General features: G+C 38.5%; 1 protein-coding gene across 9 annotated transcripts in view; it reads right to left on the reverse strand.

The window, feature by feature from the left end:
• Positions 1 to 1,799: 1,799 nt before the first annotated feature.
• ADD1 (adducin 1) overlaps positions 1,800 to 16,064 on the reverse strand; it is a 116,803-nt gene continuing 102,538 nt past the window's right edge. For 4 of the 9 annotated variants that reach the window (XM_043970394.1, XM_043970396.1, XM_043970395.1 and 1 more), the window contains 3 exons: positions 10,704 to 10,860; positions 7,317 to 7,412; positions 1,800 to 4,396 (listed from right to left, as the gene is read on the reverse strand). In XM_043970394.1, coding sequence (XP_043826329.1) covers positions 4,038 to 4,396; positions 7,317 to 7,412; positions 10,704 to 10,860 — 612 coding nt within the window. In that variant the 3' untranslated portion in view covers positions 1,800 to 4,037. Of the gene's footprint in view, positions 4,397 to 6,533; positions 6,569 to 7,316; positions 7,413 to 10,703; positions 10,861 to 16,064 lie in introns of those variants that run through there. The other 5 variants (XM_043970399.1, XM_043970400.1, XM_043970401.1 and 2 more) reach the window with 2 other exon arrangements.

A 16,064-nucleotide genomic window follows, 5' to 3' on the forward strand; every position in this document is an offset into this window, starting at 1 on the left:
GATGAAGAAACTGAGGCTCTGAGGCCAAGTGATGTACATCAGAGGGCAAATTAAAATGTGGGTCTCCTGGCCCTACACCAGGGATTCTAGCCTTTATACAGTATTTACTATATACCAGACACTGTGCTAAGTGCTTTACAAATATTATCTCATTTGATCCACACAACAACCCTGAAGGTAGGTGCTACAGATTTAGAAACTGAGACAGAGGCAGTTATTTGTCCAGGGTTACACAGTGAGGCCGAATTTGAACTCAAGTCTTCCTTGACTCTAGGTCAAGCACTCTATCCACTGTGCCACCTAGCTGCCCCTATAGAATTCAGGTGGTCTGTGGACTTGGATGGGGAAAAAATAATTACATCATTATTTTCACCATTCACTGAAATTTGGCAGTTCCTTTATCTAAAAAACATTATTCAGAGATGGGGTTTCACAGGTTTTGCCAGCCTGCCAAAGGGGTCCATGCCAGGAGGTGAAGAATCCCTGGTTGATACTTTGTATGTATAAGAGGTTGAGCAAGGGAAGGAAATGCAAATGGGCTAAAGACATGTAACAGGCAGGAAAACAACGAACTCAGGAGCTTGGGCCTGACTCACTGCATTGGTGGGGATGGGGTCTGGCACAAGTCCTTGATCTCAAAGTTTGTTTCCTCAGCTACAAATGGAGATAATTCATGCTTCACTCCTCTCCTCACCGGGTTAGTGTACGGAAAGAGCTTTGATTAATCATTATGGGTGAAGTACTGGTGAAATTACTTACAATAAGTTGTTTCTATGGGCTGCCACTTTTTATGACAGAAAACTTGTGCTTGATCCCCAGCTTTGTCATTATCTGGATGATACAATTTGTGTGATCTCTGACAAATCTCGTAACCTACAACTTGATTTTCTCACTTGTGAAATGAACACAGGGTTGTTGTGTGGGTTAAATGAGATGATATAAAGTAAACCTGAGTGCTATTTATATGAAATAGGGAAATCACAGTATTGTGTTCCTCCATTAAAACCCTACTCTGATGTCTTTAGTGTGGTGGTGGTGATGGTGACGAACCCTGGGCTCCTGAAGTTTGTCAGTGAAGTACAGTATCTTGCAGGTGCAGGCCTGGTGATGATTTGCTCACCAACCTCACCAAAGTCACAGGGACTCATTGGCTGCAAAGTAAGCAGCTCTTGAAGAACATTCGCTAAGTTGAAGAACTGTGATTTGCATTATTGGAAGGAAGACTCACACTGAAGAAATGAAAACTCCTTCAATAATAATACTAACAATAGTTGTCTTCCTAGAGCAAGAAAAACTTCTACAAACCTCCTCTCAGTTGGGATGGAAGTAAGACACCGTGCTGGTCTCAAACTGTTACCGAAAAGATGACTGATGCGATGTGCTTGTAGAAGCCTACTTCCTAAGTAGCACCAGTGAAACTCCTCCTTTTCAGGAACGGTGAAGAGGCAGTGGAAAAACACCACACTAAGCACAACGGCTCCCTCTGGTCTACAGCTATCAACACCTGCAGTTAGTGCTTCCAAAGGGCAAGGCATGTTTCCTCTTTCAGAATAAATAAGGCAGAGGGAGACCTCTTGATATGGATGCTCTGTAAGGGTTTGGGGAGCAATGTGGACAAGATTCCCACAGGATGAGAAAGCACAAAGAGTTGCAATCTGCATCAGTGGAGGCAACATGAAAAATGAAACCACAGATCCACTGATGTGCTGAAGCAAACTTTTCAAAAAAAAAACCCTATTTTTTATGGAATGAAATCGATACAGTAACATCCAAACTGTTCCCCAGATTTCAGACACCAAGACTGTTTAAAGAAGAATTTATTAAAGAATAAAACAATGTTACAACGAAGAAAGAAAAACACAGGACCTATCTTCTGAAGTTTTTAGCCACATATGCAACTACATCTCATACTGTAATACAAAGAATTAAAAGAAACTACAAAATTGGAAATTAAGTCTGCATATGTGGGAAGAGAAAAATGGAAGGATCAATCATTAATTAAAACAGAGTGATGATGAACTGTAATTACGATTGGCAATAAAACACAATTCAGCAAAAGAAGGTAAGTCAGCTTTCTAGTGTACATAGGACATACAAGGTTAGGATACAAGCTCAAAGCCATTAGTGCCATGCAATCTGTTCTAAACGTTACTGTTTAGGTGTCTCTCTTATGCAATGATTTGCCGTGACTTCTAGTCCCACCCTACATCTACCCATTTCAAACAACAGCTATCCAATATTTATCTGGTGTTCTCTTCACTGCTAACCCTCCTTTTCCCTGCAATTCCACAATGCTAACATCAGCTCTCTTGTTCCTCCCTGGACTGTCCATAGTTGTATCTGAGGCCAAATATTGCTTTACATCAATGAGGAGGCCATAGTGTATTACTAAACCAGTTCTATGGTTTGGGGATTTTAATGCCATTAATAGTAAAGCATTTTATAATTTTCATTTTTGTAACCATGAGGCAGGCTTAGGACAAGACACTTTATTTCTAGTTATCAAGCAATATCATGACGTCATTCTACAAGGAGAATGAGTTTTGTGAACCACCTTATATACGTCACTACATAGGAAAAAACTGTTTTTTGAACTCTTGAGCAGAACATTCAAAAGTGAGCTCTGGGTGCAAGATGTCAAATTGTGATCATTAGAATTAATTTAACTGTTTTCATAACCCTGAAATTTATTTGCTATGTAAAGACAGGAACAAATATGAAAATACCCCAAAATTTCACAAATACTAACCCAAATAGTTAAACCTTGTACTCTCTATAGTCTTTTGAAAGAAAAGAGTATTTCTTACAGAATAAAACTGAAAAAAGTTGGTCTATTGAAAAAAGGAATGTTCAGAATTGGAAAAGAGGTTTGAACTGCAAATTTGCAGGAAATTCTAGCAAATACTCTCCCCCTCCCCTAATGTTACCCACAATATTTTAGGCATCCTAATGGATACGATGCCAGGGATTACTAAATTAATATTTGGGACTGAAGGAGAAAATATGATCATATTAGTAAGCCATGTAGAATGGATACATGTTTATACCTGCCATTAATCAAATACATTCTGTAATCTATCAAATCTCTAGGGATGTCTTCTCTAGCAGAATGTAAACTATTCAGGAGCCGGGACTGTTTGAATTTTGGTTTTGTATTTACTTAGTAACAGTGCTTGGCACACAACAGATATATAATAAATGCTTGGTGATAGATTGATGAAGGGGTGAGTTGCCCATCTCTAATATGAATACTTTAAGGTAGCTGTGGTTTCTAGAACAATACCGAATTCCAAGATTAACTTCTTTGTGCATCCCCTTAGATGGCTGCTTAAGCTAGGTTTCATGGGATCAATTACGGTTTTTGATCAGCCAAGTCAAGGTTCTGTGAATATACTTCTAAGCAACAAACACCTTCAGCTCAGTCATGTGAGACAAGACAAGGTTAAGCAGAAGCCTAGCAGTGAAAGATGCAAGCTTACTTTATTTATAACTTCTGTAGGAGGGAATGCAAGATGGGAGGGAGGTTGCCAAAGCCTTGCATAGAGCACGATCTATAACCACAGCTAGCTTGCAGAAGCACAAAGTCTCATTTTGTTCAGGAGTATTTTCTTTCTGAAAACACAACAGCAGATATTTTTAAATGAACCTGCTGTGACTTAGGAGCACAGTGTTAGAGAATAGGACTTCTTAGGGTTAGCAGAGTGTGACTGTGGTCTATATTACTAAAAATTCTTGGGGGAGAGCTTTTCCTTTTAACACAGTGGCTCCAAGTCTGGAGACTTTAAAGTTGCGTACCTGATGGGAACGGATCTGACGTTAGCTGTTGAGAACTCAGGGTTAGCACCTTTCTGTAAGTTAGTTAATTTGCTGTTAAAAACTATACCCTGGTGGCTTTGCCTAGGGTGGCTAGCTGGTTTCATTTCTGCATTCCATTACAACATAAGACAAAACACTCAGTACAATCACATACGTCCTAGTGGTTAATGAAGAATTGGGGGCTTTAAAATATGACAGTGTTTCTGCAGCGCGCGGGGCCATTAGGAGTCAGTTTTCTTTTTGCTCTTCTTCAGAAAGGAAGGAGTACGGAACTTCTTTTTCTTTTTGGAGGGGGACTTCCCAGGGGATTCATCACTCCCAGGATCTGCGGCCATTCCCTCCTCGGCAGTGGGTGTGGTGGCTTCTTCAGCAGGGGGAGACTGGGTTTCTGGATTTTCTGTAGCAGGTAATTCAGTCTGGCTTTGGATGTGAACTTCATCACGTCTACTTTCCTCCTCTTCTTTCTCAAGTGGTGGGAAGCTAAGTGCTTCTGAAGGCTCATCAGGGGAGAGGTCTGGAAGGGTTTGCTTGAAGGTTGCAGCATCACTGTCATCTCTGTAAATCTGGTCCTGCTGTGTGTCTAATGGATGTAGGAGTAAGACAAACTATTGAGTTATGAAGAGTGATTCCACTTGGATTTTTTAAGTGTCACTTCTAATATGAGAAATGCTTTTAATATGAAGATACCATTTTTTACTAACATGATATTAAATTACAAAAATTAAAAAAAAATTCTATGCTACTTTATAGCTGAGTGCAACAGATATAAAAACAGAGTTTCAACAAAAGGTTATTTTTAAGTGCCTGCCACTTAAAAAAAGTGGGCCGACAAAGTAAGAATCAATCAGAGATCTCTAAATCAATTAAGTCAATGTGAGAGTAAGAAAAAGGAGAGGAAGTTTTAAGCAATGACTAGGGAATAAAGACACGTGGCATCAAACACCCATAAAGGCCTCTTACAATGGAAAGGCAGCATGGCACAGTGCATAGCTGGCTTTGGTTAGGAAGACTTAAGAGTCCAATCCTGCCTCAGGCACACACTGGCTGTGTGACCACAGACAACTCACCAAAACTCTAAGGCCTCCTGGGCAACTCTCTAAGACTAAAAACTGGACAACAAGTGACTGTCTGTAATAGTTTAGGTATTATCCTTATTGAGAGTTCCCTCTACCAATGAAATCACAGGTCTGGTTAAAAAAAAAAGCGCTATTACACTTTGCAAATCCATGGTTATTAGTACTCCTAAAACTGAGTACCACTCTGAGCCCATAATATTTGGTCTCCCACTGGATGACTGGTCAAAGCAGCCTGAGTTTAGTAGTCCTTCGACATAAACATCAAAGGCAAGGAAAGGCTTATGAGTCTCAGAAGAACTACTGCTGAGTGGAATAGGAGGAAGTCAATTTTTTAAAATGGGAAAAAGGAATTAACTTCTCTTATATATCTGAATAGTCCCATATGATATGAACAAGAAGAGAGTATGTTTCAAAAAAAGGTAACTTGTTTAAAAAGAGCCTGTGTGTTTGATTCCCTTAGTGTATCATGCTAAAAACTCACCACTTCTCATCTTGTACAATAAGCCTGTGGAAAACCAGTTCTTGGAAATTTTTGTAAGAGACTACAAAGTTATGAACAACTGGCATGTTAGTGAACACCAAACCATTTAGCATTCAAAACCAAGCCAAAAGTTAGAATGGGTAAGTGATAAGTAGTTGGAAGTTAATCAATCTGCAGCAGACTTCAAAGAGTAGAAAAAGGATAGTATTGGTTAAAAGCTGCCTTAGGAGGTTCTGGTCCAACAAACCCTTTAGCACTCATTTGAGAAATACTTGGTTTGTAATGCGAAATTGGATTGTCTTCTTAATTACTATACATATTAATAAATACTTTCTTCTTTTTATAACAGTGAAAGGTGTTGCAGTGCACACATTATAACCATCCTAATCTTTAAGGAGAGGGACTGATTTGGCAAAGATGATACAAGCTTGCTACAATATTATTCTTCAAATAGATATGTGCCTGTTGATATTTGGAAGAACTATTATTTTACTAAATGTCATAGTTAAAAAAATAAAACCATATGTAATTAATCTGCTATTCCAGAAATACTATTAATTCCAGTTTAAGTCAATAATTTAGAAAATATCAACTCATTGGGCACCAGAACAACTAACTTTCTTCATTCTTTCTTTTTTAGCAACTAACTTTTAACACTAGGTTGAGATAGAAAAATACTGCCAATAAAACAAATGATAGATGATAAAGATTTCTGATTTTCCCTTTAGATAAAATTTAGTAAAATATCCTCCTTAAGAATAGAAAATTGAAGAACATGAAAATGATGAAAATTCTCTGATCTTCTGAAATTCATTTGAGTATACAATCTGTCATGAATGTTCTGATCTGTATGGCAGTACATACATGTGGGAAAATGTCTCAAATATTTCTTTCTGCATTCAACTGTACTGTACACATCAGATGACACTTAATTACAGGCGACGAGATCTAGAATTCCAAGAAGGCAACCTTGTAAACAAAATTAGTGTCTCTCTCCAAGTGCAAAAAAAAGTGATCCATTTTGCTTTTTTCCAAAGGAAAAAAAAAGGAAAACAGGAAACAATACTCCATAAAAAAAACAAGGACGCAGGAGAATGAAGCAAAGCACACAGAATTCCAATTAAGAAGCAGAAACAGATCAGATTATGGGATGATACTTACTATGGTAACAGGTACTCTTTAGCATATCCATCTCCTGTTTGTAACGCAGCCACAAGAAGAGAAAAGCACAAGTAGAAAAATCTAGGCATTCAATCACAGCCATTGTGTTAAAGTAAAAGAATGGTGGATGCCATTCTTAGAGGGCAAAGAATGGGATGAAGGAGTGAACTTGAGACTTGTAAAACAGACAGGTGATATACCCCAATATACGAGGAGAAAAAAGGACACAGACAAATTAGATTACACCCATCTAACAGACATAAGGCTAAAACGGAAGAGCTACAGCTTTTGTAGCCCTTTGAGTAATGCTCTTAGAGCAAGTCAAATTAAAACCCCAGATGCCAAATTGGATGGATAGCATTTGTCCTCACAGGTGTAATCTAAAGACAATAAAGTTGAAGAAATGTGCAATTAATGGGCAGAATTGGCTATATTCAAAAGTTAGGGTGAGGGTGATTTGGGGAAGCTCGCTCCTAGTTCAATACAACATTTAACTAAAGGAACCGGCTTCATTTGAAACCACCCAAAACAGAACTGAAAGGAACAATGAGAGGTACCTGCAGTCTTGCAATTGTGGTAACAGTCTTGGTGATAATGCACACTTCTTGGTTATTGTTAATGGAACTGTTTCCACATAAGTAACATTCTTCTTCAGCCAAAACAAAATTCATTCCTCTTGATGCCACATATACAGTCCACACTCTCTCATGCATCATACTACATTGGTGCAGCTTCAGCAGACATGGTCCTCCCACCCACCCTTCTAACCCGAAATAACTTACCTTCCTCAAGTTTAACTGGTGTACTGGGTGGAGTGTGGGCATCAACATGGTCCAGAGGGCTTCCTTCTTTTTGTTGTTCTGTCACTTCCACATTTTCTACACAGGTATAGAAATTAGGATCAAATTAGATGAGAATATTATTAAGACTTTAGCAGAAATGTTTCAACATCTCTTTAGCAGGAATATTTTTCTGAATTCGAATTCCTATTCATTGCCATGCAATTCTAAGCAAGCAAAAACCATATAAACGAGAGCAATAACCATAACCTTCAGGTGTGGTACTCTGTGATCTAGATTTCATAAGAAATATGTAAAGTTTCATGACTACTGTGTGTATCTAATTCATTTGATAGATATTATTAGTGCTAATTAAAGCTCATTATTTCTATAGTGCTGATTTATGGTTTATAAAGTACTTTTCTCAAAACAACCCTATCAAATACATAGTTCAAGTTTCATCATGCCCATTTTACAGATAAGTTTATAACTTAGGCTTACAAAAGTTAAGTGACTTACCTATAGTTGGTAAGTGGTAGAATCAGGACTTGAACCTGGGTCTCTCTTCCCACTATACCAAATTTTGAGTTTTACTTCTTTGTGCTGGATTACAGTCCCCATTCAAGCCTCTTCTGTTTATAAAAAATCTTACATAACTTCACTAACTGCCTTTTCTTCCCTGGCCCCCCCTGTTGCCTACCTAAAAAGGACAAACAGCACTTCTGGCCACAGGAAAAAAATAAGCTCTGGATAGACCAAGTGTCTGGGAAAATTCAAATGTCTTTGTTTGGAAAGAAATAATAACTAAAAACCATTTGATAAAGGTTTTAGATTTTCGGTGTTCATTTGAATAGCTTAGCAGCCCTAAGTATCTGTGAGAGATATTGTAGAAGGGATTCATGGATGAGTTAAGCAATGGGGTTGGACTGAATGGCCCTTCCAAATCAAAGCCTGTGTAATCACTAAATCCTAGTCAACTTAATCCAGTCTCCTTCTAGCGATTATTTAGCTGCTGAACTGCAACTTTATCAGAACTCAACTCTCACTTGCTATCAATATATGGTACATGCTCAATAAGTAAATTATGAATTATTTTCTGAATGACACCAATTTGCTTTTTAGGAGAAGTGAGTTTTCTTTTTTCTTTTTTTTGGTGGGGCAATGGGGGTTAAGTGACTTGCCCAGGGTCACACAGCTAGTAAGTGTTAAATGTCTGAGGCCGAATTTGAACTCAGGTCCTCCTGACTCCAGGGCCGGTGCTCTATCCACTGTACCACCTAGCTGCCCGAGGTGAGTTTTCTTAAAGAACTAAATATTATTTTTAAAACCACCTCTGGAAAATACTGCATTATGAGAAAATGGGGTATAAGTTTACATTTGATAGTAATTTTGCTTGCTTTGAACTGACATGCAAATAAATAATGGGATTTTACTGAGGAAAGGGGTATATTAGACTAACATGGCATGCAGTGATGGACACAGATTTCAATAAGATTTAGAATTTATTTAACAATATCAGTTATATAATAAAGTAGTGAAGGTTAGTCTAAAACAAGAACCAAAAAACATAAAAACTATATAAAAGATTTCCTCAGGAGTAGAAAGCCATTCCCAGATAATACTCCCCGAACCCCAAATCTCCACCAATCAAAGAATTTGATCATTAGCCCCATGGGTAATAAATCAAGCCAGTCTGAAGACTTCTATAGACAGCAGAGATACATGGAGGTTCCAGGCAGGGAGATTAAGGGAATGGTCATCCAGACTCAGTACCTGAGCTTTCAGTAAAAAGATTGGGGTTGGAGTTTAATGCTTTGATGACTGCAATGTGAAATTCCTTGTGGGAGGACCGCAGTTCCTCAGACTCGTTCAGGTGAAGGCAGGCTGAACAAGAAACCCATGCAGCAGTGAACTCATGGTTAAAAAATATTGAGACAGACTTGCACCTTCACGGATGTGAATGAGTTGTGCTTCTGTTTGCTTCCTAATCCTTAAAGCTCTCGATTTGCTTTTCCAGTCTGGAAATCTCTTTTAGTTATTTGAAACAGCTTGTTCCTCAAAATTCAATTCTGACTCTTAGTTACTTATTAGTTTTAGTGTGGCACTGTTTTCACGACAGTACCCACAATCCTCACAAATTGGGTTAATATCAGAATCCTACATGAAGTCCAGAATTCTAAGGCACTGGACACCATCAATAACTATTCAAAAGAGCAGCAGAAGCTAATAATGTGAACTTCTTAATTCAGATCTCAAGGATTTGAAATTCATTATAAATTCCACCAGGATGCTGACTAAATTTATTTTCCAAAAGACATGCTAAGTAAGTCAATAGCACAAATAAGATCAGAGAATGTTAAGCCCATTTAGAAGATTAAATTGCTCTTACACTCATCAGAAACATTCCCTTGGATGCTGTGACTCAGCAGAAGCATAGTACAGACCAGAAACAGCAATAGGCACGGATGGGAAACTGGGTTTGGGGGTGGCTGTTGGGGAACAACTTGTGCAAGGTTTAGAACATGGCTTCTGGCAGAGATGAACAGGAGTCCAGGCCTCCTCCTAGTCCACTGCCCCTACGGTTACAGTTCTATGTGAAAGTATTAAGAGCGGTCTATAGAGTTTGGACAGATGTTCTCCCCAATTAGGACTTGACTAGTGATTTATGGTGGGAATATTCCAATCACCTGACAAAGTTGTAAAGAACTGAAGCTTAGCTGACACAATAAATGCTGTGATTGGCAAACCCTCCGGCAGGTGGAACAGTTTCAGAAAAGCTCAATGGCTGTTTCAGAGTGCTCCAGGGAGGCCTTACCTTAGAGCTGCAGAAAATGTCCCAAAGCACCAGCCTACCCTCCTAGCTCTTCCCCCTCTCCCAACCTCATTTCTCTCCTTTCTTCTTCTCCCATTGGCCCTTTTCCCATTCACCCTCTCTTTTGCCTCTGCTTCAGAGTGGGTCATGGCCCCTCACTAAAGACACTACTTAGTTAAGAAGGCAGCATTAAGCCCTTTAACAAGATTACCGCAAATTATCAGCAAAACTTATATGACAAAGAACTAAAAAAAGAAAAAAGAAAAGAAAAAAAAGAAAACCAAATAGTAAATTCCAGGTTTCTCCTGGAAACTTCCAAATAAACATTTTTTTTAATGAAAATAGCAAGAGCTTTCATTGTTATCTTTGGTAACAAGTGCTACCCCTCTATTCTGTACTCTTTGTATCATGTTCTGACTTGTTATTTGTGTGGCTGTCTTGTCTCTCCTACTAGACCGCACATTCTATAAACCATGGACCACATCTTCTTGTGCTTTGTAGCCTCCCAAGTCATGTGCAATCAGCCAGCATAGGGCCTTAGTAATCGTTTAGCGGAATTTTTCAATAAGTGCTCGAACCTTCTGGGCCCTTCTGTTTCCGTTCCACTTCTCTGCGATACTCCTCCAGCTCTCGGTCAGTGAGCTTGTTGAAGGGGTTTGGTCCTGCTGTGCTCACTATGACTCGTGGTTGATACTCCTTTTCAATAATTGCCTTTGAAGCAGTCACCAGTTCCCCCTGATAAAATACAACAAAAGTTCTGCTATAAAGCAAAAATGTATTTAAAAGCTATTTAACCTTGACAATGGGTCAGGCAATAGTTAGGGGGAGAAAAAAACAATGAAATTTTCAGATTAATCAAAATTAATCCTAGAAGTGCTGCCTTTGTTTATCCTTAGGGTCAGCAGCATTCTCAGTGTTGGAAACTTTAGACAGATTGTTACAGTGACACAAAATAAATTTAATCTTAAAAAACTCTCAGGTATTAGAACGGGCTATGAAGAATGCAAAACAGCAAATCAGTTTGGATTGCTTTTTAATGGAAACAAAATCAAGTTTCCTCATAGTCATAAACATTAAAAAATGGATACATTACCTTCTTCAGAACATGAAAAGGATCAGGAATTCTTATCTTTAGAATAAAATATGCTCTGAGATGTTTTATGCCCAGAAAAGCAGACAAATCCTGCTTTTCCCTATGCATTTGGACAGTCCTTCTGCTGACCCTTAATTCCTCACAATAATGTGGAGAGAAGGAAAATATATATGCCCAAGTAATCTGCTTTAACTTGGAGAATTTCACCCTGGGAATTTTCTTTTCTTTTTCTTTTTTTGCGGGGCAATGAGGGTTAAGTGACTTGCCCAGGGTCACACAGCTAGTAAGTGTCAAGTATCTGAGACCATATTTGAACTCAGGTTCTCCTGAATCCAGGGCCGGTGCTTTATTTACTATGCCACCTAGCTGCCCCTCACCCTGGGAATTTTAAGGATTAAAGTACAATTCCCTCCAAATGCCAAAATAATCTTTCTGTTATCACTCTCAGAGGCAAATCAGTGGCAAGGTAAATAGAAAATGGAACTACCTACAACTCTTATAATTAGTGTGACTATCTAGTTGATGTTGGTAAACACCTCTTTTGAGAGAGCCACGGTCCCAGAACACTGAGAAATCCACACTGCTTTGATAGACCATGACACTTCCCTTCTGCCCGTGTCATTTGGGGCCAGGGCTTCAGACTGTTTGTGATTAATTTGCTAAACAAATTAAATATTTGTTGTATAGGCAGCTTGCTAAAAATCCAAAGCAGAACTGAAATATAGAAATCAAAGTAACTTTGGATTCTGGTATGGACTAACTCTTGCCTCAAAAGGAATAATCACGTCTAAGAAACTATATGTAAAAGTCAATAATATAGACTGGATATTAATGCATTTTGATAGATAATAGTGGGGGCAGCTAGGTGGTACAGTGGATAAAGCACCAGCCCTGGATTCAGGAGGACCTGAGTTCAAATTTGGCCTCAGACACTTGGCAATTATATCATGGTGTAGGAAGAATAATACTGGCCTTGCAATCAGAAGACCTAAGTGTGAGTATTTGGTTCTGACATTGTTTAGTCATGTGACCCTGGACAAGTACTTCAACTGTTTCTATGCTGTAGTTTTCTCACCTGTAAAACAGGGATTATACTTATACCATCTGCCTATAGGGCTGCTGTGAGCTAAGTACTTTATAAAGTACTCCGTAAGTATTAAGTACTTTATCAAGTATTTAAAGAGTTATATAGATGTGAGCTATTATTATTCCTAACACCACATGGGGAAGCTGTTTTCTGTTGCCAGATAGCCATTTTAGCAAAATTGGATTGGAAGGGTTAGTGAACTCAAAATTTCAAGACAGATGAATGAGATCAAGGAAAAGAGATCTATTTTTCTCATTGTCCTTGGGCTCTCTCAGACAACCTTTGATATGAATTTTTCTGAAAAGAAGATTAAAGAATAGAAAGAGAAGGGGCACATATATTATTATAGAGGTAGTCTCACTGTACTCTGCTATGGTTGAAGCTCATCTGGATTACTGTGCTCAGTGCCAGGCACCATAATTTAAGGAGGATATTAATAATCTGGAGAGTAACCAGAAGGTAATCGGTAGAATGGCTGAAGGTCATAAGATCATGACATACAAAAATTGTCATTGGAGATAGCCTGAAGACAGAAAGACTTGGCTAAAGGAAAAGAGGTTGGGGGAGAGTGAGGAACAGGCTGAAATGATAAATGTCTTCAAGTATTTAAAGGACTATCATGGGGAAGGAGGAATTAAAATTGTTCTTGTTGGCTCCAAAAGGAAAAACTAAGAATAATGGATAAAAGGAAAAACTTTTTTAACAGTTACAGCTATCTAAAAGATGAATTGATAGGTTGCCATGAGAAGATGCTGGGTTTTCCTTACTCTAAGTCTTAAAGCAAATACTGGATGACAGCTTGTTGAGAATGCTGTAGGGTTTTATGGAAAAAACTAATAAAATAGATAAACCATTGGCTAATTTGATCAAAAAAAGGAAAGAAGAAAACCAAATTACTAGTATCAAAAATGAAAGGGCTGCTACTCTGCCTTTGGGACCCTTGTTTTAAAACAGATCTGAAGGGAGTAGTGAACCTATTAAATAGGCAGCTTCACCAATGGGTGCCCTTGGGAAAGGGCCTTTTCTGGACAGTAAAGTACTCCTGGGGGTGTGGCCTAGGTTGTGGGGCGCACCTGCTTTGGAGCAGGGACCTCTAGTAGAGCACTTTTAGGGTACACAGCTCCACAGCATGAGGCCATTATCCAGATGCCTCTCATTTCCAGAATAAACATTTCTTTTTAACTAAAACACTTTATTTTTCTTTTCAGTGTTCAGCTCTCACTGACTCTATTTGGATTTTCTTAGCAAAGATACTTAGATGACTTGGATGCTTTGCCCATGTCCTTCTCCAGCTTATTTGACAGATGGGAAAAATGAGGCACAAACTGGGGTGAAGTGACTTGCCCAGGGTCACACAGCTAGGAAGTGCCCGAGGCTGAATTTGAAGAGGAGTCATCCTTATTTACTTAGACCCAGCTACCCTAATTCCATACAATCAATATCTAGTCATGTGGCCAGGCAAGTCCCATCCAATGGTAGTCTTTTACTTCTTTCTAATAATTCAATAAAAAGGCTTTGTTTAGAAAAAAAAATGAAAGGGCTGAACTCACCACTAATGAAGGGGAAATGAAGACAATTATAAATTTGATAATCTAAATGAAATGGATCAACATTTACAAAAATAAAAATTACCCAGATTAACAGAAGAAGAAATAAAATACTTAACCCAATTTTAGAAAAAGAAATTAAACAAGCCATCAATGAACTTCCTAAGAAAAAATCCCCAGGCCCAGATGGATTCACAAGTTAATTCTACCAATCATTTAAAGAACAATTAATTCCAATACTATATAAATTATTTGAGAAAATAAGTGGAGTCCTACCAAATTCCTTTCATGAGACAAATATGGTACTGATACCCAAACCAGGAAGAGTCAAAACAGAGAAAGAAAATTATAGGGTCACCTAGGGGGCACAATGGATAAAGCACTGGCCCTGGATTCAGGAGGACCTGAGTTCAAGTCCAGCCTCAGACACTTGACACTTACTAGCTGTGTGATCCTGGGCAAATCACTTAACCCTCATTGCCCCGCAAAAAAAAAAAAAGAAAAGAAAAGAAAAAAGAAAAAGAAAAAGAAAAAAAGAAAATTATAGACCAATCTCCCTAATGAATATTGATGCAAAATTTTAAAATAAAATAGTAGCAAAAAGAGAATGTTGTACAGGGGATTCTTGTTCAGGTATCGGCTGGGCTAGATCACTTCTGAGGGCCTTTCAAATTTAGATTCTGAGATTCCATTTGAAGGCTGAGATTTGAGAAGAGAAAGAGCATATGAAGTATACAACTGTTCATGTTGGCTAAGAAAAGGATTTAGTTTTCTGGAACATAACAAGATTCCAGTGAAGTTGGCATCTATTGGCCAATCTATTTGTTTCTTTAGGATTCACAGACTCTCAAGGGACCGCAGAAGCCATGTTATTCATCCATGAAATATAACCAATAAGTGGTTATCCAACTTTTGCTGGAAAGAACCTATTTGGCCAGAAACTTGCTGATCTGATTAAGAGGATTTTAAATTGAAAATGGAGAAAGGATATAAAATGTAAAACTAAATGTCAAGTATGTTATAGAAAGAACAGTGGAGAAATTTCCTAATAAATTCCTAGGAAGAAACAAGAGGAGGAGGGGGTGGGAGAGAAGGATTGAGTACATTAGTTATAGATGTCTACAGATCAAGGTACTATGGATTCTCTCTCATTGCCAGAGGTCTCAAGCCAAGCCTGTGATTTGCCACTGGTTGATGGTAGTGGTCTCTGTGAGTATGTTCTTCTGCTTTCACTTGGAAGGGTTTAGGTTTGGGTTTTTTTGGTAGAGGTAGTAGGGCAGGGGGAAGTTGCAGATCACCAAGCTAAGGGGAAGGAGGGGAGAGGGAGAGGAAGAGGGAGAGAGAGAGAGAGAAGCAGGGAGGGAGGGGGAGGGAGAGAACAGTGTTGTACAATAAAGTTAACAGTGGTGTTTTTTGGATTGTGGATTTCTTTCAGAATTTTTATGTGAAGTCAAATTTGTATAATGTATTGTCTATACTTTGGTTCAATAATAATAAGGAAAACATATTTTATATAACTTTTGTGAGAGTTATATCATATATTGCACACATTATCTCATTTGACTCTGATAACAATCCTATGAGGCAGGCAGCATAAATATTACTAGTACCATTTTATAGGTGAGAAAACTAAGGAATAGGAGGGTAAATAGGGACTCTTTTATTTTTGTCTTTTATCCCTAGGGCCTGGCACAGAGTCAGCACTTAATGATATAAGGAATCTAGAAAGCACCACTAAAGGTTACAGTCTCTGAAAGAAACCCAAGACTTTGGTGAAAAGGTATTATTTTAGCCCTGCTGCCCATCACAGGCAAGGAATTCAGAAGATCATCGACTTGGGAAGTACATGGGTTGGATAGGATGCTGTCTGAGAATAGGATTTGGATTTCTAAATAAAAGAAGGACAGACTATTGGCTAGAGATGGAGTACATGTAACATGGGTTGGTAAGAATTTATTTGTCTGGATTTTTGTGCAGATTTTTTTTTTTTAGTGAGGCAATTGGGGTTAAGTGACTTGCCCAGGGTCACACAGCTAGTAAGTGTTAAGTGTCTGAGGCCAGATTTGAACTCAGGTACTCCTGACTCCAGGGCTGATGCTCTATCCACTGCGCCACCTAGCTGCCCCTGTCTGGATTTTTGAAAACATAATCAAAAGAGCTTTAAACTGAAAAAAGGAGGAGAAAGAAAGTCATACATCAAGCTAGATAAAAG

The sequence above is a fragment of the Dromiciops gliroides genome, chromosome 6 (genome assembly GCF_019393635.1).
Source record: "Dromiciops gliroides isolate mDroGli1 chromosome 6, mDroGli1.pri, whole genome shotgun sequence".
NCBI classification, from domain to species: Eukaryota; Metazoa; Chordata; class Mammalia; order Microbiotheria; family Microbiotheriidae; genus Dromiciops; species Dromiciops gliroides.